Source organism: Nannospalax galili, unplaced genomic scaffold (assembly GCF_000622305.1).
Source record: "Nannospalax galili isolate Female #2095 unplaced genomic scaffold, S.galili_v1.0 scaffold2085, whole genome shotgun sequence".
Taxonomy (NCBI): domain Eukaryota; kingdom Metazoa; phylum Chordata; class Mammalia; order Rodentia; family Spalacidae; genus Nannospalax; species Nannospalax galili.
In genome coordinates this window covers 102,809-128,674 of record NW_008353877.1, presented here as the reverse complement: position 1 = coordinate 128,674, position 25,866 = coordinate 102,809, and the positions used below count along the sequence as shown (strand labels likewise).

General features: G+C 46.4%; 1 protein-coding gene across 1 annotated transcript in view; it reads right to left on the bottom strand.

Moving 5' to 3' along the window:
* Gabbr2 (gamma-aminobutyric acid type B receptor subunit 2) overlaps positions 1–25,866 on the bottom strand; it is a 296,026-nt gene that overhangs the window by 235,081 nt on the left and 35,079 nt on the right. The window contains exon 2 of the mRNA XM_008850966.1: positions 21,162–21,299. Within this exon, the coding sequence (XP_008849188.1) occupies positions 21,162–21,299 (138 nt within the window). The remainder of the gene's footprint in view (positions 1–21,161; positions 21,300–25,866) is intronic.

Sequence of the window (25,866 nt, the reverse complement as noted above, 5' to 3'; positions counted from 1 at the left end):
GACCTGCCCGAAGAAAGCAGCAAAGCTGGGGTTTGCATGTAGATGGTTTGATTCCTTGAAGTTATGGGGTGCTGAACCCCTGCCGGGGAGCAAGCATGCAGGAAGGGCCGAACTTGCTTGCACGTTCTCATTAAAAGTGCAAAGCAACCCTATGAGATAGTTGCTAGCGTGAGCTGCAATTTTCAGAAGTTCAGAGAGGTTAAGTCACTTGCTTGTGGTCACACAGGAAGCAGCTAGCAATGCAGGGAGAGGAATGTCAGAGGTTGCCACCGGATCCCATTCCAAGGACTGCTGTTATTTTCCTGTGACCTAACTACTTCCAAAACTCATTTACTTCTTTAGTCTAATTTTTTTGTGTTCATGTGCGTGTTTGTGTGTGCATGTGCATATGTATATGAGGGTATGAATACACACGTGTGCCCATGCTTGGGGAGGCCAGAGATTGATGTAAAGTGTCTTTCTCAAACATTCCCCTCATTTTTTGAGACCAGGTCTCTCCCTGAACCTGGAGCTCATTAATTAGGCTAGACGGGATGGCCAGCCTGCCCGAGGGATCCACCTGTCTCTACCCCCAGGCACTGGGGTTACAGACTGGTGGCTGCTCCTAGCTGTAGAATGGGTACTGGGGATCAAAGTCAGGTCCTCATGTTTGCATGGCGAACATTTCACTGATTGAGCCAGCTCCTCACACCCCTCATTAGAATAATTTTGATCTTCATGAAAATTTATAATATAGGTAGACTCAACTTGAATACTTTCATTTTATAGATGGAGAAACAGAAACTCAGAGAGTTAACTGGCTTGGTCAGAGTCATATGTCAGCTAGGGACAGGGCCAGTGCTTGACACTTCTTAGCACATGGTTCTCTCTCCAGTGTACCAGGATGCTTTGTAGGGAGGTACCTAGGTATAAGACCAGGCAGGATACACTGGGGCAGTTTAAATAAAGGAGAAGGAAAAATGATATTTACTTAGAAAAATAATATAGCATCAGAGTTTACTGTGTGTTTGAGTCCCTAGGATAATCCAGTTCAAAGATATCAAAGAAACAAAATTATATGCATTTTTTTAGTGCTAGGGATAGAACCCAGGGCCTCAAGCATGCTAGGCAAGTACTTTACCACTGAGCTATATCCCCAGCCCAATATTTTTTTTAAGAGAAAATTCTTTATAAGTACTTTAAAAAATACTTTTACTGTCAGGTTCGGGAGATGGCTTAAATGGGTAAACTGCCTGCCATGAAAGCACGGGGACCTTAGTTTGATCCCCAGCACCATGTAAAAGTTGTGGTGACAGCCATCTGTAACCACAGTGCTGGGTGGTAGAGAGAGGAGGAGCCCTAGAGACCACCAGCCAGCTGGCCTAGCCAACTGGGAACTGTAGGTCAAGGAGAGTGCCTGTCTCAAAAAATAAAGTAGATAGTGGTTGACAAAGACACCCAACACCAACCTGTGGCTTCTGTGGGCACCAACACATAGGTACACACAGAAGCATATCACACACACACACACACACACACACACACACACACACATTTACTGTCAAATAGAAACTGTATACATGTATATGCAATTGATATCTATTTTAATGAACAATAATAATAAGACCAATATCCAACTGCCTGTCACCTGCTTTAAGAAATAACTTTAATTTATTTATAAATGGTAAATGGCGAAGTAATTTAATTCTTGTTCTTTAAGAATTGTTTTGCTCTGTGGCATTCTGTAATTTTTAAAATTTCCTTCTTCAGTTCCCCCAACATTTCACCTTTGTTTTATGTAAATAAGATTATAAAACAAACATAACTCTCACCAATCCTTTTTTAATTTTTATTTTTATATACTTTTTATTTTTGTATTTATGAAAGATGGGTGGGACATAGAGGAACAGTAGAAAGCCACCAGGGCAGGGCAGCAGTGTGGGGGATGGCAGAGCTCTGGATTTCAGCTTGTCAGGCTGGGCCTGGGTGCTGCCTGTACTGCTCACTAGCATCTTGAGGGACATGACCCCCACCACTTTAGGGTAGCAGACCCCTGTTGCAGGCCGTGGTGAGGAGTGGAATGGTAGAGCGATCAATTACTGATGGCCCCAGTAAACCTAGATTCACAAGGTTCCGGGGTTAAACTTGGAGAGTTAAGACACCATTGCAGAAGGCCTTTGACCTTCTAGAGTCTTCCCTGACTGGGGAGACATAATTCTTTTTTTTTTTTTTCTGTATTAAATCAGAACATATATTTTAGAGGACATCTACAGTTATAGGGGGAGACATAATTCTTAATCAGTCTTTCTAAATCCTAATCTCATGATAGTTAAAAGGCTTGTTAATTACAAAAATAATAATGATTTTATGGCTGGTCTAATTGTGTACAATTAGGATGTATGTCTTTAATTTTCTCTTAAACTTCTGGTAAAGTGTTCCATTTCCCCTCACGGCTGTGCAGGTGACAAACACAGGAAATTAACAAATTGCATTAGCAGCGTCTGGGCTCCTTCAACTCCCCAGCACTTTGCTTTCAGCCCAAGTCTTTAGGGGTAAATGCGTCCTCGTGTGATCACAGCTGGAAAGCCAACTGCCTTTTAATTACCATGCTGCAGAAATCTTGCCTTCTCTTGTCAGCTTGGCACCTCTAATTAGTTGATAGGTTGAAATCACATCCATGGGTTGAAAGGTGTGAGGAGCCCCAGCTTGATCCTTGAGGTTGGGAGAGGACTCAGCATTTCTAGCCACCACTAACACACCTTATCCTGGCTCTTCAGGCCAGCTCCTGTGCATCCCTGGAGGCCCACTCACAGACACCTCCTCCAGAGAGTCCTCCCTCTCTCCCTGGTTCCTCTGTGCTGCTCCTGTCCCTGGTATGGGTCACTGAGCAGCGGTAGAGGGCCAGGCCCACACCTCTCAGGCCCCTTGAGCTCTGTGGGGACCGTCTTCTAATTTTCTCTGTAGCTTAGGGAGGAAGAATAGGTGGAGGAGGGAAAAGAGGCAAAATGCTTCTATGTTTTCAGCTGGACAGAAACGCAGCATGGTTCTCACACAGGATGGAGCTGGGGAGGAAGGAGAGCAGGGTTCCTCTGAGGAAGAAGGAGCTGGGCCTGGCCTCTTGAGACTCACAGCAGCTGATTCTTTCGGAAGAATCACTCAGCCTAAGCACAGGTCAAGAATTCTGAGGGTGAAACACACTGTTCAGGAGCCCACAGAAGGCCTAGAGGTCAGAGGTCAGAGATCACTGAACATTTCACAGCTCAGGTCCCAGCAACACCACAACCCCCAAAGGAGGTGCCATCTAGGGTCCAGTGTAGCCATGTTAGCCCAGCACCTCCCTCAGGCAAGATAGGGAGTCGACACTGCAAAGGACCAGGCCACAAAGGCCTGCTTCCCAGAAAGGGAGATTGAATCAAGATAAAAGATGTACAGACAGTTTCCAGGAATGGGGAGGTCATCCCCAAGTGTGGAGTAGGGACCTGAGCCCTGCAGGAACTGCTGGAGGCACTGGGCCCTGCCCGTGACTGTGTATCAGTGTTGAGCCCCTCAGTATCTACTAGGCTTCAGTCTCTGCTTTATCAAGTCCCATCCTGACTAACACTCCAGGGCTGCTTAGTAATAAATAGAGAGCTTGAATGGGCACATGTTTTGTAGGGGAAAAGTTCTTGTGCTGCAGTGGAAGATGAGGGCTCCAAGCCCACCTTGTCTGTCTCTCCCGACCCCCTTCTCAGCCCCCCACCCCCATGCACACTCCCTTATAAAGAAGCTTCTTGCGCAGCAGTCACCTCCCCCCTCACCACCAGGCCAGGTCAGGGGTGCCCCTGTCCCACTCACCACGGGGCCTTAGCACACTGTAGTGTAGAGCACTCTTCTTCCCTCAAAAGACTGCAAAAAGAGACACAAGTACACAAGCCACAGTTAGCCCTCAGATGATTGTTGCAAAAGTGATTTCAGAAGGAGGAAATTCAGTGTGTGTGGAGAGGGTGGGGGTGTCCCAGAGTGGAAGCAGAATCAATAAATAAGCTTTTCAAAAAAGCTGACACAGAAAAATAATGAGTATTCAACAATAAGGGATTCAAGACTGGATCAAAATCTTGCAAAGTTTTGACTTTTCCGTTATTGGAGGTATTCAAGAAGATGACCAGGGATCATCTTCCAGGGTGGGAGAGGGGATTCCCCAAACCAACAGAGGGGAAAGTTAAGCAGTGTTGTGATCTGGGTGTACCGATGGTTGGACACTTGATTCCAGATGATCCCTAGATTCAGCTTTGTCTCTTCACAGCTTGTTCCTCCTTGACTTGCTTTTATGGTATCTTGTTGGTAAATGATACCGATTTTTCCATTCATGGTATTTCAATAAAATAATGAGCTAGTTGAAAGGACAATCTAAACAAGAATAATATAAGTAGTATATTTTGGCAAAGTAAGAAAGTGGCAGGTGAGTGATGAAGCCTGAGTCCAGGCCCATGGAAGGTCTGACTAGAATACAGAGACCTCAGAGACAAAACCCTCTCCCCCAATCTCTAGCACCTTCAGTGACACAGAGTCGTAAGGCAAAACTAGAATGAACTGGACCTTTATCTGTGCACCAGAAATGGGTGCTATCAGGAGAACCCGGAAGAGAGGGTAGTCTCTGAAAGGAAGACAGAGACAGGGAGAGAAAGAACAGAAATGGCCTAAGGAGCCAGACTATGAGATTCAGCAATACATGGGACTATTCTTGTGCTAAATAAAACTCTTTACTTCATTTCAAATTTATCTGGGAGTCCTCCATTCTTTCTAAAAAGCAAAACCCTAAAAAATTCTCCAAGCCAACTATGGTAAATAGACTTGAGCCAAGGCAGTATTAGCAGTGGGCTGCTGGGAGGTTAAGGAAATGAGGGGTGAGCATGCATCAACTTGTTATGTCTGCACTAGCACAAAATGAGAAAACAATGGCAAGGGCTCCATTCTTCTGTGTGCCATTATCCACTCATACTAATCTTCATTTTACATTCTTGGACCAGAAAGAAGGGACTTGCCCAGGTTCACCTCCAAGTTAACAGCTGTGCTAAATCTATATGTGTCTCCATGTGACGTGCTTTGAATCAAAACAGAATACCACCAACACTATGATTACGCAGTTTCAGATGGTCCTCGGCAAGCATGACCTCCCATGGCATCAGCTAGAGCACACACCGTCGGGCTGAGTGCCACCTGATCCAACCCATCACAATGACTACATACATCTGAGCGCCCTAGAATAACACAGAAGATGGGAACAAAACCCATTTGCACTAAGATCCTGTGGAAGATGTCACTGTGACAGCCACACTGTCAGAGACGGGAGGCACTGTGCTGTAGCTGGGGGTTCTCGCTCATACAATTGTACATTGGCTTCTGGTGGAAATGAAAAATTCCATACCATATTACAAAGCATATATTTCATCCAGTGCTCATTGAAACCAATGGAATTGAACTGAATTTGATTGTTTTCTTAGTCTTTTTGTTCGTCCCCTCCTCTTTCTGGGTCTTGGTTTCTTTATTGTTAAAATGAGGAGCCTGCGCTGGGCGGTTTTAATTTCAGCTTCAAGACTTCATGATTTTATAATTAACTCTGTGTTTAATTTACAAAGCAAAGAGAAACTCTTCTTTCTTTAGGCGAGATGAAAATTGCTGGACGAGACACAGCAGTGCCAGAAGGGCTTTAAACCAGCTCTCTCACAAAGAGCTTTATTCATCCTAATTGTTTTATATCCCCGTTTAGATATTAGCCTTTTACTTTCTGCCCCTCTAATCAAGTGCATTCATTAGTTTTCTCATTCACTCAACAAAGGTTTATATTGCAGAGAAATCATAGACGCATCTTCCCTTTGACCCAGAAATCCCACATCTCAGCAGTGCATTGGCATAAATATAACACGTGGCCAACATTATTCCCACTGGAGCCAGTCCAGATGCCCATCAGGAGGGGACTGGCTGTGTGAGCTCTGGTGCATCCACACCGAGAAGCGAGCATAAGGGATGTCATTCTATAGTGCTAAATCTGAGAGCCTGGGAGAATTAGGTAAAAAAAAAAAAAAAAAAAAAAAAAAAAAAAAAAAAAAAAAAAAAAGCAAAATAAAACAGGTGCAGAATGCTGTGTGGGGAATGTGCCCTTTTCTGTAAGAGAGAAGAAGAAGGGATGAATGCACATTTGCAGCAGGGAGCACGGGAAAGATAAATCTCAAATTGGTTTTTTTTAAGAGTCAACCATGAGGATGACATACACGGCATGAAAGAAACCTGGGCAAGAGCTGGGAACTCTCTAACATGCCTTACTGTTTGATTTTTGACTACAGAATCAGACAAAAGTTGTATATATTTGAAAAAGTAAGATGATTCAGTCAGAAGAAATGATCGGCCCCTAAAACCTGAAAACAAAACACAAGAACCTAAAAGTCTATCAAGCTGTTAAAATGATCGCAGGGAGAAAAGTCTGTAGAGGGACTCTGAACACATTTTTACTGTGTGACCAAGGAGACCCTCCTGCTTCTGCCGCCAGTACACACCACTCACAGCCCCCAAATCCTGGGAGAATGAGACAGGGTACCCAACACTGACACTTGTCACTCTCCACATCTGCCTCTCCCTGTCACCGTCCATCAGTCTGTATTTGTGTGCAAGCCTCTACAGTCTCACATCCCCATGCATGCACACACATGTCATTTCTTGGTTTTGAAGTGTTTGAAATTAGTTTACTGACATTGGGACACCTTACTCCTGAAGAGTAAAGGATACATTTCCTGAGTGATGTTCTCCTATACCATAAAGATGCTGTAACGTCAGCATCATGAGTTCTACACACAAAGCTCTTTAATTTCCCCAAAAGTCCCTCCCTATTTTTTAAATCCAGGATCCAAGGATTTAAAAAATCCATTCATGCCATGCCATTCATTGGTATTTTGTTATTTTGGTCTTTTTCTATCCAGAACAGTCTGTCTTTTTGTGGATTCTGTTGTTTTCCACGACATCAAACACTTTGATAAATACAGGCTGGTAACTTGTAGAATGGCCCTCATGCTCATTTTAGACACTGTCATTATATTTTAAACTTCTATTTTCAAGCTCAGCCCACTGAAAACCTCTTAGGAGGAGCGGGCCCCAGTGGCAAGGGTGAGTATGCCCAGCCCCCAGAGGCTGGTTTTAAAATATCTCCCGCCACGAAGAATCAAGGCTCCCTGGAGAATGACTGCTTCCAGGATTGGGGCAGGTCCAAATTAATGGGCAAAGGAGAGAGACGGCCAGGAAGGGGGAAAGAAAAGGTCTTTTAAAAACAACAGGAAAACTACTCTGTAGAGAGTGCCTGAGTGCACAAAGAAGGAAGAGATGGAGAAAAGGATCACTTTGCAGCCCTCTGCAATGCTGAGACAAATCACCAAGGGAGAGTGGGAGGAATCACAGGGTCTCAAGTTGCATCCCATGGATGAGTTAGTAGTTGTGGAGGGGAAAGGGATGTGAACCACAGTGTGGCAGGTGCACCTTCACCATCAGCAGGCACAGTTTAAACAGACAGCAGAGCCTCCTGAGGGGCTACACTGGAAGAAGACTGCACAAAAGTATAAAATCTAGTCTCTCTCTCTCCTTCCCTCCCTCCCTCCATCCCTCCCTCCCTCTCTCCCTCCTCTCTTCCCTATCCCTCCATCTAGTCTCTCTCTCTCTCTCTCTCTCTCTCTCTCTCTCTCTCTCTCTCTCTCCTTTATTGAGATGGGGCCTTGCTACATAGCCCAGTCTGGTCAGGAATTCACCATCCTCATTCCTTCCTCAGTCCTCCTTCTAAGTGCCAGATTTACAGGTGTGAGACACCTTGCCTGGCTTACAATAGCTGACATTCTTGCACAAACTCTGTGTATCCTGAATCTAACCATGAAGGAACAATTAAATCACCCAGCACTTGGGAAGTGGAAGCAGGAGGCTCACCAGTTCGAAGGTAACCCAAACTACATAGTGAGACCCTGTCTCAAATGGGCTGGGGGTATGGCAAGAGTGCTTGCTTTGAATGGCCCTGGGTTCATCCCTCACACACACAGGAAGCCAAGAAAGAGGAGGAAGAAGGGGGAGAGGAGGAGGGGGGAGGGGGAGAGGAGGAGGAGGAGGAAAGTTAGAGGACTGCTTTAGATTAAAGGAGACTAAAGTTTGATAACAAGCATAATGCTTGCCCTTGAGTAGATTCTTGATTCCCCTCTTCACTTATAAGTAAGTGGCAATAAGGACATTTTGGGGACAAGTGAAAAATTTGAATATAGACCATCCATTACATAATATAACTGCAGCACTGAAGGGTTTTGTTTGTGGTAATTATTCTATTGTTATGTAAGAGAATACAAACATTCTTAGGGGATTCCTGCTATTGATTTTTTTTAAAAAAAATATGTCTCCAAACAATTGTCAAGTGCTTCATCAAAAAAATGTGGGGTTGTATATGAATGAGTATGGGGTGGGGAGAGAGATTAGTGAAAGGGAAGAGACGAAGGTGACACAAATATGGCAACTGGGCTGGGAACAACTAGGGAATGAAGGGTAGATCATGTTCATTGTACTTTTACCTTTTGTAAAAATTTGGAAAAAATCTTAATTATTTTTATTTTATGTGTATGAGTGTTTTGCCTGCATGCACGGAAGTGTACCACATGTGTGCAATGCCCTCAGAGGCCAGAAGAGGGCATCAGATCCTCTGGAATTGGAGTAAGGGACGGTTAGCTACCATGTGGGTGCTGGGAACCAAACCCTCCTCTGCAAGAGCAGCTAACTTTTAAGATGCTCTTAAAAGCTGAGCCATCTCTCCAGTCCCTTGAAATTTTTGAAATAAAAAGTTGGAAGAGAATTTGGGATCATGGTAGAAACAACCAGCAAAAACACTGCAGGGAAAATAATGTCTACCCACCAATGGAAGTGCAGCATATTCACTGTGTTTTTAATAATCTATGAGCTCCCCATGCCACTTACATAAATGAGGGAGAGGAGACAGAATCCTAAACAAAACCAAGGCTCCTGGAGAGCCTCCCAGCTCAAACGCCAGCACTGGGCTTTGGGAGCCAACTGCAGTCAAGGCAGGTGCTCGCTGCCCTGCCCCGGAAGAGGAAGCGGACATCACAATCAGAATGGACACTGCAGTGGAACTGAACTCAGGGTGATGCTGTAGGGTGAAGAGAGGTTAAAGATGGGCTTGTTGGGAGCATGCCCATCCCCAGGAAGTGGTGTTCAGGCTGGAATGGCACTGACTAAAGGATTAGGTAATTTTCCTGTGCTAAAGACCCACCCATACGTTACTCCAGGATGCTTGATAGCTCAGAAGACACTGAAGATAGGCAATGCAGCAGGCATGCAGCTGGTTCCTGACACTGCCAAACCAGCATGCCGTCTTCCCAGACCGTGCGAAGAAACCTGCCTAGAAACTTGGGGGACATGGAGAAAATTGTGTTTCTATCCACATTTGGGTACGATGTCTAAATATTTATCTAATCTAGTATCGTTTTTTCTCAAGTTCAGTTCTTTCTGCCATGTGAGGCTCAGCCCCTCATGGAAATAATAAATAATTTAATCTTTTTTGTAAACTGACTCAAAGCAAAAGCCTTCTGTATAATTCACAACTAATGCAGGCTGTGCACTATTAAAACGATCAGTTCATTCATTATAAAACCTCCCAGAGTAGAGCTCTGAGTACTGTGTGCTTGAAATACTTAGCACTTATTGATTTTCACCAACATGGAGTCCATCTAGTCCCAGAATTCAAAAGAACCATCTATTTTTTTATACACAATTTATTGGATGAGTAATAAATTTAAGAGGGGTACTTGTGTGCATGTGCGTGTGTGTGTGTGTGTGTGTGTGTGTGTGTGTGTGTGTACATGGGTTACAAATGACTTCTAAGGAGAATCCCCCTCCATATAAAGAGACCCAGGTTAGCCCTGACCCTCTTGTCAACACAGACTGCAGAGAAACAGGGTCTGGAGTCTCCAGAGCCTCAGGGGAGCTGCACCCTGTGGCCAGTCACAGCAGGAAGAAAGACAAGGCTGTGCTTTCTCTGAATCTTACTTTCCTAGTTCTGGAATCAGCCTAACCAAGACAATACTGCACTTTCCCCACCTCCCATTGCTGCATGAGGGTTTAATGAGACTGGGTGCTGGGTAGTGTGGCCCAGTAGCTGTCAGCAGTGACTCTGATGTCCTTAGGAGGCTAGCCAGCCACCGTGCCCTGTAGGTCTCCTTCTAAAGGAAGACACTCTCTACCTGGGGAGCAGAGAGGAGATCAAAAGCACAAATGTGGGGCTGGAGAGATGGCTCAGCAGTTAAGAGCACTGACTGTTCTTGCAGAAGTTAGATTCCCAGCACCCACATGGCAGCTATGAACTATCCTTAACTCCAGTTCCAAGGGAATCCGAAGCCCTCTTCTGACCTCCTCAGCATTGCATGACACAGGTGCACTCACATACATGCAGGCAATACACTCGTACACATAAAAATAATAAAATACTTTTTTAAAAAAGCACAAATGTATGGGTGTAACAATAAGCATTAGGAGTCAATTAGCACTACATCTACTTAACAGAATAATAGTAGTAGATTCTTCCCTATGGCCTGTGACCTGTCTAGTCACAGGTTCTTGGTCCTGATGACAGTGCCACATATGGATGCTATTTTGTGAAGTGGGCCTAAAATCCAATCAGAAGGTAGTTGGTTACTCCTGTAACATTTGTGCCACTACAGCACCAGTGGGTGTATCTTGCCAGGCCAGTTGTTATAGTTCACAGTGTTCACAGCTGGGTAACATTGATGATTACCTTTCTCTACCAGTAATATGCATAGCACCTTCTAGTACTAGAAAGCTAGCCAATAGAGATGAAGCTTTGAGGACAGTACCATGTTGTCTGGACACCAGGGTAAAGATGCACATATGAACTCACAGCAATTGTGACAGTATGCACAAGACCTTTGCAAGCTCAAGCCAGACAAAAATCCCAACATGAGGCCCCAATCCTAGCTGAAGAAATATCGACCATCAATAGCTGCTGACAGAGGGAGAGTTGGTTTTCTTTAAAGGTATGATGCTGGGTATGTTAACCGGGCTTCAGGGGTGGATCCATATACAAGAATATTTGGGGACACAAATTCAACTGGATAGGCCTTTAAAAAAATAAGTTGGGTGTAGTGGTGGCACACACCTTTAATCTCAGCACTCAGGAGGGCAGAGGCAGTCAGATCTCTGTGAAATGGAGGCCAGCCTGGTCTACATTTCAAATTCCAGGCCAGCTGGGGCTACAGGGAGACCCTGTCTAAATAATAGAGGCTATGAAGTTGGGAAAGAGACATAGTAAGGTGAGAGTGGAGATAGGGGAGGAGATGAGGGAGGAAGTGTGAAGATAATAAAAATAAGTTGTATGAAATTCTCAAAGAATCAATAATATTTTTTAAAAAGGCATCTTCCTGATGTTTCACATGGCATTACTCAACTGGCCTTGGCGTTGGGCCACCTGCTTGGTTCCCCTTGCTGCATCTAGGGATGGAAGAAAATCAGGCCCTAGCAGCCAGGAGAAATCACATGCAGGGACACAAGAGGGAAAATGACAGGTCGAAGGCTGCCCAGATGCCTCTGAACCCCCAGGATAAAGACATGGCGTTATCAAGGTTGTCAAGGCCCAACAACCTAGCCCAACCCTCCCCCTTCAGGGTAGGAAGCCCTGGGGAGATAGCTGACCCTGACCGGGTCCTGTCTCCACCTGTGGGGGTAGACCAGGAAGCCACTGGGCATCTCTGTCCATAGACAGAAGTCCTCAGGATGGAGAAGTGATACAAGCATTTAATGAATACTGTCCCAGGTCTCCCTCACAGCCACCTCCAGGTCGAAAGCCAAAGATGAGAAACAGGCTGGGAGAGGCTAAGCAACCTGCCCAGGTCACCAGCTAACAGCACCAGCATCTGGCTGTGAACGTGTTACCTGACCCTGCTGCGCACCCCGTCCCATCCCACGAGCCTGTATCCCAGGAGATCCCTTTCTTCTCCCTCTCAACTGCCTTCATACTCCTTTCTCAGTGCACACACATGCCAATGACAAGCCGCCACTCCTGTACAGTAAGTAGTTCAAGTGACTTATCTATTTACAGTTTCTAGACTTCCAGAAAGGAGTGGAGGTGGCTGATGGGGAAAGACACACGAGAATAAGACCACTGTAGCGCCAGCTGGGAATGGCTGTTACATTAGAGGTCCTGAATTAAAAATGGGGTCAGAACCTTGAACTCAACCTTTTACCAGATCAACAGGAAAGATATGGGTTGGGTCTGCGGCAGGATAAATTGGGATCTGCCATGCACTAGAGAGCACCTGGCACCCCTCCTTAAACCGTTCTGGCTGCTGAGAAAATTCAGCCAGAAAAGGAGCATGCGCCTCTTTAACAGCCCCTGTGGGCTGGCCCCGCCTTTGGGGCAGGTTCTCTGTTCTAACTATATTGTTATGAGTCACCTTCATGGTCCCTGATAGTTCATTTCCTTCACACAACTTGGAACCTGGAGACAAGTGGAGACCTATAAATCTTCAAGGAGTTCCTCAGTCAGAGCCTGGCTGGCATCTCAGACCGCAAGTGCCTTAACAGGACATCTGTAGGGGTTGGCAGTCTACAGACAGCATCTGCGTGCTCCATCTTCCCCATGCTTGGTCCTTACACACTGCCCCCAAGGAAGAGCGCAGTGTTTGGCCCCATCACATGGACAAGCCTCTGAAGGAGGCTCTGGTTTGCAATTCTGCCAGTCCTCTGTTCTAGCTACCAGACTGTCTCCCTCTCTAGGGATGACAGTGTTGGGTGGTGGGCTCTGGGTGAGCCTGGAAGGGCATGCCGAGGGTGCTGCACCTGGTGAGTGAGAGGATGAACGGGTGACCTAGGGAGAAGAGCATCCCCTCCAGGTCTCCCCACCTTCCACCCAATGCAGTGAATCCCTAGGCCCCATGCAAAGCTGTGACCTGAACTCATTGCCAGGTCCTCACACGGGTGCCTGGGACCCTGTTCAGGCCTTGGCATGGAAAGACTTCTAGGCAGGAAGAGACTGATGAGACAGTGCCATGTCTGTGGGGTACCAGTCTCACACGGGAGGCAGAACTGGGGATAGTGAGCTAGTAGACTCTGGGGAAGGAAGGCAGTATACTGAAGCTGAGAGATAGGAGGAGCCAAGAATGCACCAGCAGTTCCAGAGAAATCAGAAAAGATTCCACTGAAGGAGTCAAATTTGAAGGCAGCTCCTACAGACTGGCCTTGGGTTTCCAGGGAGAAAAGAGAGGAAATTGGTCTGCCAGACATGGGGTGTTATTTGGGTAGGCAGTTGAGCAGGCTCAAGGAATTCTGGATAGCTGGAGCTTAAGCTTGGGGCAAATACATGGGGGGCTCAGGTACCAGGCAGAGCTGTCTTCTTTTATCCTGGTGCCTTATCATCCCCTCATCTCTCTACTGCCCTCAGCAGTGTGTCCCACAACAATCCTATCTGTTGCCATGACCACTGGGGAAGGTCCTGCCTGGTGTCAACTCCCGAACTTCTTTACCATGAAAACCACCTGAGGGCACTTCCTTCCTCCTACCAACTGCATCTGAGCCCGAAGCTGCCAGCCTTTACCTTGGTTCATAAGAATATTCTGCTGGTGCTAGCTCTGATAACTCAGCTTCACTGTACCTGGCATCTCATGACATGGCCAGGAAGGACCGTTTGAAGACCCCAAGTTCCTAGGGTCTCTGCCATGCCTTCTGCTTGGCCCAGAGAGCACGCCCTTAATATTAATATCACTTATTCTTTCCTCCCTTCTTTTGTTTTTAAGGTGGAAGCATCTCATAGATTATTAGTGTGCTAAATGGCCCCTCTGGAGATCAGTGCCAAGAAAAGGCTCCAACTGCCCTGGATTATTGGCCTCTATTGTCTTTCTTAGAGAGCAGCAGCACTACCTTGTCTAATCACCCTAAATGCTGTTCCCTGGTGGAGGGGCCTGGTGGACTTTGACTCCTGGGCGTGGAGAGGCAGAAGGTAAACTTTGCCATCTTGCTGCAGAGTCCTCACATGCCTTTGTCCCTTTCATTATAATCTGCAGAGTTGGGAGAAGCAAGCTTTGCAGTCCACGCAAAGCAGAGATGTCAGAATGTCCTGCCATGGGATGCCTGCTCCTGTGGAGGGATCACGGCCATCAGAACAGCAGCTACTGTTTACTCATTCATAAAAATACTTCGCTTGGCAAAAGAGAAAGGAGCTCTCATTCATTCTCAAAGCATCTGCAACAGACAGTAGTCAGGCTTACAGCTCCCATTTTACAGAAAAGGGAGGCTGAGAGAGAAGATGGAGTTATCTACTGTAAGCCTCCAGACAGTGAGCCAAGGAACCCAGAGGTACTCAGATAGTGAGAACTTGGGTGAGGTCCTACCCCACCTAGAGACCCAGTGACAACTAAGCTCCTCCCAGCCCTGCCATCCAATGCACCCACCTCAAATTCTACAACCCACAGCTAAGTAGGAAGTGTTTGATTTCTCAGGCAACCCACAGTTTAATAAAATAATCATGTGAGAAAATCAAGTCAAATCACAAAATTTGTGTTCTGGGAAGCAAATGGCAGTTCAGAGAGATGCTGGAATTTGTCAAAGAGGAAAGGGCTGGATTTAGGGGTTTTTACTGATTCATTTTTTTTTTAATGCCAAAACCAAGCATGATTTCAAGTTTTTTGAAAATCAAGTCCTAAATATACCAGGACTCCATTGGCAACCGGTCTACTAACCCACCTTCCCCCCATTGCAACTTTCCCTGGGCCTCCACCCCACAGGCACTTCTCCAAGGAGACAGCCCCACTCCAGGAGTTGAATCTTTCCTTACCAGGAAAGTCCTCAGGGGTGTGCCAAATCAGGCCAGAAGGCAGAGTGGGCTGCGAGGGCACCTCGGAGGGTGCTCGAGCAAAAGGCATCTAAGGTTTAATAACCTACTGCAGAGCCATTTAAAGGACACGCTCTGTGGGACGCAGTTCTTGGGGAACCAGTGTTTGCCTTTCTCTACCAGCTGCCCTTTAGCCTGTCAGGGATCTGACCTTATTTTCATCCCTGCACTTCTCTGCCTGCCAGCCGAAGTAACTCCTGGCATTCTGTCATGGAATGAGGCCTCCAAAATGCCTCTCTCCGGACTGTCTGGTACCTTCACCTGCCTCTGCCTCCCTATCTTCGTCAGGCCAGGCTGCCTCCATCTTCCCTGGCCTGCTTCTAATTCTGCCATCCCCCAGCCCAGGCTTCAGAAGGCACAGCTGGGGGCACAGTCTGCAGCATTGCCCCCGAGTTCCAGGTGGGGTCCCTTGGAAGCCATCTTCAGATTTCTGAGGATGGGATGCTGAGGGTCTGCTCAGGTGAAGCAGATGATTAAGACACAGTGGGGTCTACAGATCAAGAGAGTCCTCGAGTCCTCTGAGGTATGTCAGGCTTGGACGATCGATCTTCTGTTCTGAGAGGATGGGGCCAAAGGTCTAGAAGGCACCCGAGCAGCAAATTCACCTAAGCACTGCTGGGCACGGGTGTCAGACTGTGACAGGTTATGAAGGGCTCTGACCCTTGGAAGCTCCAGGCCAGGGTGGGGCAGTGGATATCTAGAAAGTGGGACATAAGGAAAAGTGCACATGGGAGTGTGCTCCCAAAGGAAGGGGTTGCCAGGCTGCACCATCCAGAATGAGCAGGGTCCTGCCACGGAGAGAGACCTCAGAGGCTGAGGCAGCTTGTACTCAGGCCTGAAGAATGAAGGAGCAGGAGGTGGGCTGGGGAAATGAACTTGCCACACCACACAGGTGGGCTTTGCCCTGGGGCAGGTTGCTAAAGAGCCCAGATAAGAGGCCCTGGCACGCACTGGGCCATCATGTCTCTAGAAACCCAGTGCACGGCAGTCACCTGAGCTTCTTGCTGGCACTGAGTTGGCCCAGGGTGAAGAGTGGGCCTTTAGTCATTGGAGGAGTTGATGAATGCCCCTAACCTGGTCCTGCTCAGAGTGGAGCCCTAGACCCTGCATCCTTAATAAAAGGCTGTGGCCGGCCCCTCACAAGCCATCAGTCTGATCCCCTCTATTCTGTGTTCAGTCTCCCCAGGACAGGCCTGACACTGCAATGTTCAGGGAACCTGGGCATCTGGGGTGCTGTACAGTACTATCTTCCCAGCCAAACTGCCACCATCTTTAAGAGATCAGCTGTGCCTGCTTGCAAGAGTTTATCACAATAGGGTCTGTGGACTGTGGCTATTCCCACCTAGAAGAAGGGAATGGGAAGGTTCTTGGACCCTCACCCAAGTACCTAGCCACTTTCCCCAGACATTTGGATGCAAATGTGCCCTAACTGTAGGTGGCCTCTTACATAGGCTAGGGAAGACTAGGGGCAGAGGGCTTCATCTATATAGCTATGGAGAAGTCATTGTTCATGCTAGGTAAGGACTTTCCAGTGCGATTGCTTTGGGGTCACCCTCTTTCCTGTCAGTAATCCCTTGCTCACACTCTGTAAATAAGCATAATAAACTCCTCGGGGAACTGTGATGGAATTTTACTTTGGTTTGTCCTTAGGACCTTAGGTGAAGTGGGTAGATGTTGTTCACTTCTCCTCCAGGGAAGGAGTTTTAGCTAGACGGGGATTCATGATTTCACAGCCAGGCTGCCTGCCTTGTGTTGGACACCTCCTGAGGCAGGAAGCAGGGCTTGCCTACTGTGAAAACGGGCTCCTCTCTAACCTCCACCATGCTGCCTCCTTCTCACAGCTACATCACCCTACCACCAGGAAATCTCCCAGAGAGCCATGCAATTCCCGAAACCAAAACCTTTTCCTCCGCTCCACTCCCAACATGCTCCCTTCTCCAATGTTCAGCTGGCTTCTTTCTGGTCATACCGTAGCCAGAGTCTTCTATGTGAAGCCCAGATTGAGTCCCACACTCTGTACAAGACCTGCCCAGGTTGGGAGAGGGACAGAGCCACCTTTCTCTGGTCTGCGATGCAGGAATTTAGGCTCCCAGTGGCTGAGTGACTTAGATCAAGACAAAAAGAGTGTTAGCAGCCCTACGCAGCAAGCCTGAATCAAGAAACACAGCAAAAGGCGAAAGTTAAATTTAACCTGTTTCAATACCAGGGTGAGTTTTTATCCCTGTGGTATGTGAAGTCCTATTTTGTGTGTGTGTGACATAGGAAACAGAAACAGCCTATTACACATTCCAGCATTCCAGGTCAGTCTCTGTCCAGCGAGGGTTGCATACCCTCTCAAGGGGCAGTTAAGAGTTCTTTTTCGATGATGCCAACCGCATGCATTTCCCCCAAGAGCCCACTTCTGAATAAGTCCAGGCACTGAATCCCTCCAGCAGCTACAGACCCACCCACCCTCTTGGGGGATGAGCTCAGCCTCCAGATAGGTGTAATAGAAGCTTGGGTGAACCAGAGTTTGAATCATAACAAATAGGGCTATAGTTCCCGTGAGTACAAGGATGGAGGGAGGCAGCTATCCAGCTTCTCAGGTGACCCCCCATCAGGATGTAGCTCTGCTTTCCTCCCTCCTCCAGGCAGACTCCAGAAGGCTGGGAGAGGATGGCTCCCCTGGGTTCAGCCCACCGTTCTGCCTTTTAAATCCTCTGAGCACTCCAGTCTGTCTCATACCACCCAGTTCCCAGGTCCCTGGACCCTTCCACCCCCATATTCAGCTGAAGCCCTTGATCTGGCCCTGGGGTCTATAAGGAAACACTAGTAGTGTAAGAGTGTAACACAGGAGCAGGCCCCAGACACGGCGGAGGGGGGAGGGGGAGGAGGATGGGGAGGAGGAGGAGGAGGAAGAGGAGGAAGAGGAAGAGGAGGAGGAGGAGGAGAATGGGCAGCCTGAGACCCCGCATGGCCCCACGTGCATGGTCCCATGACCCCCTGTGAGAAACCAGAATGTAAGGTACCTTCTTTCTTTCAAAGGGAGGTTTACCTTTAAAGTGTAAAATAGAGGCTTCAAGAGTCAACCGCAATCTAATCTGCATTTTCTTTATTTCCAGTTGTTCTTCCCAGCAGGGAGCATGTAGGTGCTCAGAGGCCCTGAATCCAGCTCCTAGGTTCCTAGGCTTACAGTTGTCTAAGATCAAAATATATATTCAAAGTTGAACGCTGCTTGCAACAGCTCCCTTTGTGCTTGTCACCTGAACAGTGTTTTGTTTTTTTTTGCCAATGTGTAAAAATATAAATGTAAGACATGAAATCATTTCTGTCAAAAACATTTTAAAATTACGTGCTTGCCTTTCTTTTCAGTGCCCTTGTTATAAAGCTAATATCTACCTTAATGTTATTTGATTCTTAACATGCCAATTGTAACTTATAGCTTTATAGTTTTGTTGGTTTTTTTTTTGTTTGTTTGTTTGTTTTGTTTTGGTCTTTTTAAGACAGGGTCTCCCTGTAGCCCCAGCTGTCCTGGAACTCACTATGTAGACCAGGCTGGCCTTGAACTCACAGAGATCCACCTGCCTCTTTCTCCCAAGTGCTGGGACTACAGGCATGCGCCACCATGCCGGCTATCATTTATTTTTTAGCCCACCCCACCCCCTTTACTTTTATGACTCTGGCTACGCACCAGGGCCCTCACACTCTACCTTTAGGACTCTGGCTATGTGTGGGAGCTCCATGTCCCTAAAATGTAAGAATTCTCCCTTACTCTTTAAACTAGTCAATCAGGTTTAGATTGTGCAGTTGACGGTCAACTAATGAGGGACAGCCAAGCTCTCTTTTATGTTTGGTATAAAAGGAAGAGGCCATCTTAAAGTGTTTGCTGGATTCAGAGCAGCCTGACAGCCTTCTGCAGAAGGAAGAACTTTTTGCCTTCCCCAAATGCTTTGTATATGTGGTCATTTTCTTGGGACCCCAGACCCATTTCTAATACATAATTCTCCATAAAGGCTTTGGATTCTCCAGCCTTTCTGCCCTCTACCTTTGGCCCAGTATTTATAGAGTCCTCTGTGAGCAAACTCAAGTCTAGAGAAGGTGAGCGACTGGGCCAAGGTCTTGCAGCATTTGGGGTCCCTTGAGGGCTTGAAGCTAGTGTTCCAAGCACACTGCCCTGTGTTAACTCCCAGGATGCTCGGGGGGTTTGTCCTACAGTCTGGTGAGCTGCTTCCTCAGCGCCTCTCTCGTTGCATAGGCAAGCCCAGCATGGTCTACTCCAGCCACAGGAATGAGTCAGTGCTCACACACATTCCCATCTCCAGATTCTGCACTCTGCCAGCAACGCTCTCCTCCATACCTCCAACTGTCCGCCACCCTCTCCTACTTCAGTAGCCAGTGCTGCATCCCTGCCCTGGAAGAGCTTATGTGGCCCTGGCTCATTGGACCTCCAGTCCTGCACCACAGCTTGCGCCGTCCTCCCTCTTGGCTGTTCTTGGACTCTACCCACAGTGCCCTAGGCACGCAGACCTGGACTTGGGGAAGCTCCCAGTGTGGGTGCCTTCTCATCACCCTGACTGCTCAGCCCCAGTCCCACTGCCTTATTTCTATCTCCAGACATGTTGGTTCTTTCTCACTGCCAGCCCCCTGTCTGAATTCATCATCTCACCCACTGAAAGGGATGCTTTACATCCAGCCGCTCCTTCCTACCCTTCAGATCTCAGCGTCATCCTCTCCCAGAGGCCTTTGCTGAGTGCCAGTGTGCTCACTATTTATCCCATGTACTGCTTATTTATAGTACAGCCCTGTTTTCTTACCACAACCTCATCTTAAGATCAGACTAGTTAAATCAAATCCTGCTCTACTTCTTGTTAGCTATGAGTCCCTGGGTGAGCTACACAGCACAGCCCTTCTGTGCCTCAGTTTCCTTACCTATGGGATGGGGATGATTATAATATCATAGACCAGTTATAAAGACCGAGTTAATGCACAGAAGGACTCAGAACAGTATCTGGTGTGTGGTAGACTGCATAGACAACTGTCAGGTCTCCGGATTACAAGGAATTATTCATTTCTTACCATTCCTTGAATGCAAGTTCTGGAAGGATGGGACCATTTCTGTCCTTCCAACACTACTTCCCCATGTGATCAGAATTCCAAGCAGAAAGTAAGTTGCCCTAAATATTTGTTGGTTGGTTGGTTGATTGGTTGGTCAGTTGATTGAATGGAAGGCAGGAAGATAGGAAGGGTTGGAGGGAGGGAGGGAGGGAGGGAAATGATGGAGGGGTAGATGGATGATAGATGGGTGGCTGGATGGAGGGAGGGGTAGTTGGATGATCAATGGATGGATGGATGGGATGAGGGGAGGGAGGGGCAGATGGATGATCAATGGATGGATATATGGATGGATGAAACAAAGAGGTAAGCATGTGCATAGGCCATCACTCCTCCTTGGTGTCCTATCTTTCTATACTTCTCCCTCCCATTCCAAGTAATAGCTAATATCGTTGAGACTCATCTACAACCAATTATATACTCATTGGTGCACTCAGTAGTGTATAAAATCAGCTAATTCCTGGCCAGGGGCCTAGGACCGGCTTAATGAAGAGAGAGGCAGCCTTAGTGGACAAAGGAGAACTACAACACAGAAGGCAGATCCAGTTTGGACAGGATAGAGGACATCTGACAAATGATATGGCAGACAGGGCTCAGATGCTAGGAGACCGAGGGTTCATACAGAGCAGGTGCTGTCCAAAGGGTGAGCTGCCTGGGGGATGATGCTGCCTGGTAGGGGTGCGAGCTGTCTGGAAAATGGTGTTGTCTGGGGTGGTGGTGTTGTATGAAGGCAGTGCTGCCTGGAGGGCAGTGTTGTCTGCGGGGGAGGGGGGGTGCTGTCTTAGAGGGATTGTGCTGTCTGAGGGGTGGGGCATACTGTTTGAAGGTTGATGCTATCTGTGTGGTGGTGCTATGGGTGGCAAGCAGAGGATCATGTGCACAGGCAAGTTGACTAGACTTGATGGCCCTGAGAGTCTGGCTAGGGAGTCAGTGATGAACACAGCACTGGGAGTTCAGACACATGGAGTGGCACCAGGCCTGCCCTTTAAGGACCCTTGGTATGTTCTATACAAGAACAAGCCAGGGGTCAGGCCAGGAGTAATGGCCACAGGAGGCTATGTAATCATTCAGGATAAAGTTTGGCCTGACTCAGCAGCTTAGGAACCACACTGTGCAAGGACCATTCCTGTTAAGTGCTGACAGCCCACAAAGATAGTGCTCCCAAGGGAGGCAGTTTTTCCCTTACCTGCACCAGATTCCAGCCCTGGAGGGACTCTGCAATGATGGATGTAACAGACGGGCAGACGCCTCCAAACACCATCAAGTGGTTCGGCCCATACTTTATTGCATCATAGAAGGCTTTCAATCCCTTTGCGTTGTCACACTGGGAAGAAACACGCAGAAAGAGAGGCCCAAATTAAACATAAGTTTTCCTGGACAAAAGCCCAAAAATGTGGCCACACAGCAACTTGTCATCACGAGAAACCCTTATACCTCAGTGTCCTGGGGTGGGGCCTCTCCATCCAGCCCCAAGATCAGGGAAATATGGTTTTGGTACCTTCATCCAGACCTTCTCTCCCTAAATACCCTCAAAACCCATCCCATTAGCCATCTCCCTGCACACACTGAAGAAAGCCCCCCGCTCAGTTGCCTCATCAAGGTCTCTCCTATCTATGGTCATTTACATTTTAAAAAACAAGTCCACACTCTTTAGGGTGGCTTCTGTAAAAACAGACAATAATAAGTGTTGGCAGAGATATGAAGAAACCAGAAGCTTTCTATTAACTGTGATGCAAAATGATTCCACTGAAGAAAACAGTATGCCCACCCCGAAAAGCCAACAAAGAATTACCATATGAGTACAATAATTCTACTTCTAGATGGATGCCCCAAAGAAGTGAGAGCAGGGACTCAAGGTATTTGTACCCCAGTCTCAGAGAAATATCAATCACAACAGACAAAATGGGAACATCTCAAAGTCTACCAACAGATGAATGCACAAACAACCTGCTGTATACACATACAATGAAGTATTATCCAGCCTTAAAGAGGGAAGAAATCCTGACACTAACGTGGATAAACCTTGAAGACATCATGCTAAGTAAAACACACAATAAATATTGTTGCCAAATTTGGGGTCACAATCTTCACCCCAAGAAGCCAAGTTCAACCATCTCTCCTTGAGAAAGAAGCTAATTAAAACATCCAAATTAATAGTCAAAAGCAGGAAAAGGAGATTTAGTCATTGTGGATACATTGGAAAGAGCGACAAAGAGATCCAGTGACTCTCAAGTCCATGTTCAGTGTTCTGAAGTGATATCAAAGTTTAAATAGATGTCTGGAGACAGGCACGTCTAAGCAGTCCCATCAAGGTGTGGTCCTGCCCAACACTGACCCATCACTGTCTGGACTTCAGTCTCATCCTACAAGATGGTTTGACAAGTTGCTAGAACTGCAAAATCTGTTTTCTGGGAGACAAGATTTTTTGCCAACTGTTGCAAGGCTCCTACCTTTCCCTCCTCCCAGCATGAGATTCCTGGGGAAATTCCCATTGCAGGGGGGGGGGTTCTCTTGTTTCAGTAGTCTGATAGATTTGGGGGTCACAAGTATCTCTTTAGAATACCTTCATTTCTTGAACAGCCAACCCCAATCTTAGTTGAAGAAATATTGGAAACTGATTACTACTAGGTGAAGAAGAGCTGATCTTCCTAAAACAAGGGACTCTAGATAGGCTGACTAGACCTCAGCGGATGCACTGAGGACACATGGGGACACGGACTTGACACAGTGGGCCTTAACACAGAACACAGAGTATACGGGTTCCAGCGTGTGTGTGGGGACTATGGGAGGGTGCCTGTGGGGACAGGGGTATAAAGATGATCAAGATTGCTTCAGCTATTCTGTATAAAATACACAAAAATTCAATTAAAAATTTTTTTTAAAAAGAGTATCTTCATTTCTGACAGGTTGATTACAATATTGTAAGAGTCCACTCATTTGAATTATCTAAAGTAAACAAGTTCATGAAGATAGAAACTAAAGAGATGGTTACCAGGGACTGGGAGGGGGGGTGTGAAGATCACTGATCAATATTCTGAGAATTTCAACATGATGACAAAGTCTAGAGATGGAGGTGGGGTGCTACATTACAGTGTGAGTGCATTTAATGCCACAAGACACTTAAAGATGTTTAAAATGGTCCACAGTGTGATATATAGTTATATAGTCAAAAACAAAAAGGGAAAAGAAGAAAGATGCTGTGCATCTACAGTGAAGAAATTTGACGAGGATCACTTATCAAGCACTGTCCTGTGCCCACAGAGTGGTTCCGGAGGGTACAGCCCTCAGGATTAGGAATGAAACCTGACCAAGGACACAGACCTTGGCACTCCAACTTGGAAATAGCAAGAGGAAAAATGTCCCCAAGTGATAGGAATCTCACAGTTCACTCTCCCCTTCCCCCCTCTCCCTCCTGCATCCCAGTCAGGAGGCCCAGGAGCCCTGCTTTCTACCCTGGAGCTCAGCTAAGTCCATCTTCTCGTCTGCCTGAATGTCCCCCAACAAACAAAAATTCCTTCTCAGCCTCCTGTCTTCCCTGCTCTTAAAGCTCCAAGTCCTATCGGAATCTCAAAAGGTAAAAAACACTCTTCCGTGGTCCCGCCTTCACCTCCCTTTGCTTCCTGGGCTGCAGAGCCTCCGGTGTCCTGATGCGAGCACCTTTCCTGGGTAAGCCCAGCGGGCCCGCCCCACCTTGACTCCCCCAGCCTCTTGACTCCCTCCCAGCTCCCCTGGGGCCTCTCTCCTCCTAGCCTGGATACCCGCCCATTTCTTGTCTTAGCACCACAGACACCAAGGCTAACCTCTCGCCAAGAGCCACCACTGCTTCCTGACTCTTTGCATCTAGACCAACCCAGTTCCTCCCTGTAGTCCCCAGGAGACCGAGGGGCCTCTTCCTGATCCCACTTCCCTTTGCATTCCTGGGTGGCAGAGCCACCAGCTTCCTGAGATCAGCATCTTTCCTGGGCCCTGCTCCCAAGCCAGCCCAGCCCAGCCCCCAAATTCCTGAGGGCAGCATATTTTCTGGAGGGATCCAGACCTTAGGAGAAAGCCTGAGAGCATCTGAGCCTCATCTCACTTGGGCCTCTGTGGGAACTCACAAAGACAAAAGCAATTAGGCCACTCCAATTTAAAATCAAAAGAGAGAACCTGAAACCTAGACCAACCAGCTTTTCATATCCAACAAGTAAACCACAAAGGCACATACAATTTACAAAAAGAAGCAGGCCTAAACTCAACAAAGGAAGGCTTGAGTCTCACACAAGAATCAGAAACTACGAAAGAAACTCACATGTCAAAGTCACAGAGAAAAAATAATAACATGAAAAACCAAAATATATCCCCACCAACTACCAATAGTCCTCCAGGGGAGTACAATGATAACTCCTTAGAGATAACACAGGACATGGAACTCAAAAGAACAATTATAAACATGATAAAAGAATTCAGTGAATTTAAAGAACACACAAACAAAGAAATCAAAGATCTGAAGGAAGATAGGAATAAACTTCTGAATGAATTCAGAAAAGAGTTACAAATATTGAAGAATACTTAGGCTGAAATGAAGAAAGAAGTGAAACATTCGGTAAGCCAATTAGAAACGACAGGAGAAAGCCTCACTAATAGGATGAATGAAATGGAAAACAGACTATCAAGACCGGAAGATAAAGTAGACGAATTAGACCACTCAAGCAAAGATTATGAAAAATTTAAGAAAACACAAGAATGGAATATGAAAGAATTGTGTGACACCATAAAAAAACAAACTTACGAATCATAGGCATACAGGAAGGAGAAGAATCTCAAGATAATGGTATAGAACAGAACTTCAACAGGATTGTAGAAGAAAATTTCCCCAAATTAAAGAAAGACATGCCCATACAAATACAAGAAGCATCTAGAACACTAAATAGACAGGACCAGAAAAGAAACTCTCCACTACACATCATAGTAAAAACACTAAACATTCAGAACAAAGAGACAATACTGAAAGCTGCAAAAGAAAAACAACAAGTCACATAGAAAGGAAAACCCATCAGGATTACAGCTGACTTTTCAGTGCAAACCGTGAAAGCCAGAAGAGCCTGGACCAAGGTATTCCTAGCTCTAAATGACCACAGATGCCAACCCAGACTACTTTACCCAGCCAAAAAGTCTATCATAGTTGAAGGGGAAAGAAAAATCTTCCATGACAAAAGTTGGCTGAAAAAATTCATGTCCACAAAACCAGCCCTTCAGTGTTCTTGACGCAATAAAGAGCTGAAGAAAGGAACGACCGCACACAAGGGGTGATGGAAAGAAAGTCAGTGAAGGTATAACTGTGGAAATGCACAGCTACATCAAGAATGTGAACAGAAATAATTTTTAAAATGAAGAATGAATCCAAGTTGAACTTTAAATATCAATGGACTGAATTCCCCAGTCAAAAGACACAGACTAGTTCAATGGATTAAGAAACAAAACCCATCTTTTTGTTGTCTGCAAGAAACTCATCTCACTTTCAAGGACAGGCACTACCTTAAGATGAAAGGATGGGAAAAATATATATACCAAGAAAATGGTACTGAGAAAAAAAGCAGGCGTTGCAATTCTAATATCTGATAAAATAGCCTTTAAACTGAAACTAATCAGAAGAGACAAAGAGGGTCACTTCATTCTGACCAAAGGAACAATAAACCAAGAAAATATTTCAATAATGAATATATATTCACCAAACTCTGGTGCACCCAACTTCATAAAAACAATACTACAGGACTTTAAGAACCAGATTAATCCCAATTCATTAATAGTAGGGGACATCAATACTCCACTGTCTCCTTTAGATAGGTCAACAGGGCAGAGAGTTAACAGAGAGACATCTGAATTAAACAATACCATATATCAAATGGACTTAA